This window comes from Acanthisitta chloris, unplaced genomic scaffold (genome assembly GCF_000695815.1).
Source record: "Acanthisitta chloris isolate BGI_N310 unplaced genomic scaffold, ASM69581v1 scaffold24351, whole genome shotgun sequence".
Lineage (NCBI taxonomy): Eukaryota > Metazoa > Chordata > Aves > Passeriformes > Acanthisittidae > Acanthisitta > Acanthisitta chloris.
This window is the reverse complement of record NW_008658011.1, coordinates 1-3,433: the sequence shown is the minus strand read 5'-3', so window position 1 is coordinate 3,433 and position 3,433 is coordinate 1. Positions and strand designations below refer to the sequence as shown.

General features: G+C 48.7%; 1 protein-coding gene across 1 annotated transcript; it reads left to right on the top strand.

Moving 5' to 3' along the window:
- Window positions 1-4: 4 nt before the first annotated feature.
- ZBTB6 (zinc finger and BTB domain containing 6) lies at window positions 5-1,314 on the top strand (the record flags this gene model as incomplete). Its single annotated transcript, XM_009084958.1, has 2 exons — window positions 5-806; window positions 860-1,314. Coding segments are annotated over 2 exons (1,257 nt in total), but the record flags the coding sequence as incomplete, so codon positions are not given.
- Between the last annotated feature and the right edge of the window lie 2,119 nt (window positions 1,315-3,433).

Sequence of the window (3,433 nt, the reverse complement as noted above, 5' to 3'; positions counted from 1 at the left end):
GCACTTCCAGTTCGAGCAGCAGGGCGATGCCGTGCTGCAGAAGATGAACCTCCTGCGGCAGCAGAACCTCTTCTGCGACGTCTCCATCTACATCAACGACACGGAGTTCCAGGGGCACAAGGTGATCTTCGCCGCCTGCTCCACCTTCATGCGGGATCAGTTCCTGCTCAATCAGTCCAAGCAGGTGCGGATCACCATCCTGCAGAGCGCAGAGGTGGGCAGGAAGCTGCTGCTGTCCTGCTACACGGGAGCGCTGGAAGTCAAGAAGAAGGAGCTGCTGAAGTACCTCACGGCCGCGAGTTACCTGCAGATGGTTCACATCGTGGAAAAGTGCACTGAGGCTCTCTCCAAGTACCTGGAGATCGATGCTTCCATGGAGGGCAGCGCTCAGGCTGCAGAGGGCTGCCACTCCTCGGACGCTGAACTGAGGAACGGGGATGAGCTGTTAGATAAAGACTGTGAAATCATTGAGATCTCTGAAGACAGCCCAGAGAACGAGGAGTACCCTGTGAAGCAGGAGGATGGGGACAGCCCACGGCCTGTGGCACAGAGTTTGGTGTCGGATAGGAAGGACTCAAAAACCCCAGAAATATCAACGGTGGAAATTGGGTACAAAGATGATGAAATCTGTATCTTTAGAATGGATTCCATGAGTGTAGCCAATGTGGAAAATGATCATTTTCCTCAGCCTTGCACTTCCTCTAAAACAAATTTATACTTCCCAGAGACCCAGCACTCCTTGATAAATTCCACAGTGGAAAGCAGGAACACAGAAATGTCAGGAAATCACTTCCAGGCTTTTGTGGGTGACAATCCAGAAGGAACTTCCAGTGCTGCAAATGGGTTCCAGAACTTGGAGGAGACAATCCAGAAGGAACTTCCAGTGCTGCGAATGGGTTCCAGAACTTGGAGGATTCCGGCACCTCCTGGCGGCACCAGTGCCCAAAGTGCCCGAGGGGGTTCCTGCACCTCGAGAACTATCTCAGGCACCTGAAAATGCACAAACTCTTCCTGTGTTTGCAGTGTGGCAAAACGTTCACTCAGAAAAAGAATCTCAACAGGCATATCCGAGGGCACATGGGCATCCGTCCCTTCCAGTGCATGGTGTGCCTGAAGACCTTCACTGCCAAGAGCACCCTCCAGGACCACCTCAACATCCACAGTGGGGACAGGCCCTACAAGTGCCACTGCTGCGACATGGACTTCAAACACAAGTCTGCTCTCAAAAAGCATTTGACTTCTGTCCATGGAAGGAGCAGCAGCGACAAACCAAACCTGAACACTATCACAAAGGTTAAAATTGACTATGATTGATAGCTGGGGGTTGTGGGGTCAGACTCCACAGACAGCTCCTGGCTGGGGAAATTCTAGATGCAATTCCAGCTCCCCACACAATGGAGAGAAGCACAAACAGGTGGCTGGAAATGCAAGACAGGCCCTGGAGCAGACCTGGTGCTCCCTTAAAGTTGCAATTGCTCAGTGAAAAAAAAAGGTGTATCCTAGTTGAAAGTAAACTGCAAATTCTGGGAGATGATTTCATGCTTCTCTTCTATTATTCTGAGCACACTCTGAACCTCCAGTGATGTTTTACATTCCTTGTTCCAAGGTGACTTTCAGACTGTTACTGATCCTGCAATAAGCTGAAGCCTGAGCCATGATGTTGGTGATAAGAGCTGAGGGAAGGTGTGTCAGTCACTCCCACCAGCTCATGGATCATTCATGGTGAAACCATCTCCTTCCTTGCCCCAACTTTGCCAGATCTTTCAACAGAAAGAAGGTGTGTTTTCATACTCAAGTCTGTGATATTTAAGAAAGGACACACATCAAACAAAAGCTAATCAAGAAAGCTTTCAAGTTGCCTCTTGCAAGTAGAGAATTGGTAAAAGAGAGAGAAACAGTTTTGCCTTGCAGTCCATTTCTAACTGGACAGTCCTGTGAGGAGGACTTGCTTTTAGTTTTATTAAGTTCTGAGTTTTTATAAACTTCTTGCTTCTAATAGTGGGGTTTTCTGTCATACCAGTGTTTTGCACCTGTATTCAAGTACTCCTAAGTTTAATCCTGTTTGTTGAGTTGTAACAACTGCTTTCATTTCTTACAGACTTTAGATACATACATACATATGTAAAATCCAGCTGTGTGCTGTTGGGTAATCACAGTTTTAACCTTCATTTGGGAAAACAGTCATGGCTTAGACATAGAGGTTTCATGCTCTGGTTCTGTGTTTGCATAGGTGTGTTTGTGCTTTGTCAAAGGTCATCTCGGTTTCCCCACGAGCATCAAGTGCCCTGTGAGGCACTTGTGTGTCTCTGACTGGTACATGTTTACTCCACTGGATGTGATATGAATAAAGAGTCAATTCAGTTGTTAATGTGAGATAATGGTACTTACAATTAGCCGACAGCAGTAGTTCTTACTCTTGTCTGTGTCACACTTTCCTCACGTTCCAGAAGTGCTGTTACACGTTCCTGCTCTGAGTCCAAGTGCTCCAGAATTTGGCTGGTCCTGAAATCCAAGCTGTTACACGTTCCTGCTCTGAGTCCAAGTGCTCCAGAACTTGGCTGGTCCCGAAATCCAGGAGAATCCTTTTTCATGTCAGTTCACAGGTGTCACTTCCCTTCCCCGTGTCTGTGCATGCACCAGCCACAGCTTGGGGTTTATTGATCAGCTGTGTGAGGGTTGGGTGTGCACAATGTCCAACAGTGTCTCCTGTCACTACCTGTACATGGTCAGGTGTACATCTGGGTTTCCCTGTGTGCCGGGGGGAAACAGAGGCTGATCTGTCACGGTGCATCTTCTGTGGGAGCAGATTCCCAGTTGTTTTAGTGGGCTGTGGTGTTGCATGTAAACGTGAGAGGGAGTTGTGTGGTGTGACAGGCCAGCATGTTGTGTCCAGTGGCTGCAGTGTCTCAGTAGAGCTTTGTGAGCAAACCCTGGTTCTGTGCACATCCTCACATCAAAGGTGTTTCCCCTGTCCCTACATGTAACCATGTCTTGTCCTAACACAATAAATGAGATGCAAACAAGGCATTGTTTCAGAAATACAGATCCTTCCCTCTGATCACTGTGCATACCTTAGTACTTTGGCTTGCTGTGGTGAGTAAATAAGATGCTGTAAACCAACACTGTGCCAGTCGTTTATCTGTCCTTCCAGGGGTTTGTCTGATCCACGTGTGCCCCGTGTAAGCTTCTGGGGGAATCGCAGCTCTGCACTGCAGAGCTGGTTAACAAACTGCACGTTCTGTGTCAGTGAGCAGAGCTCGCTGCCAGGCAGTGACCAGAGCCGTGCTGAGGCGAAGCAGCAGCCTCAGCGCTGCACACACCTCCCGGGACAGCCAGGACAATCCCCGAGCGCTCTGGGGCGCCAGCAATGATACATTTATTAATTAAAGCTTCAAAAGGGCCATAAATAGCGACACCAGCGGCGAACACCGAC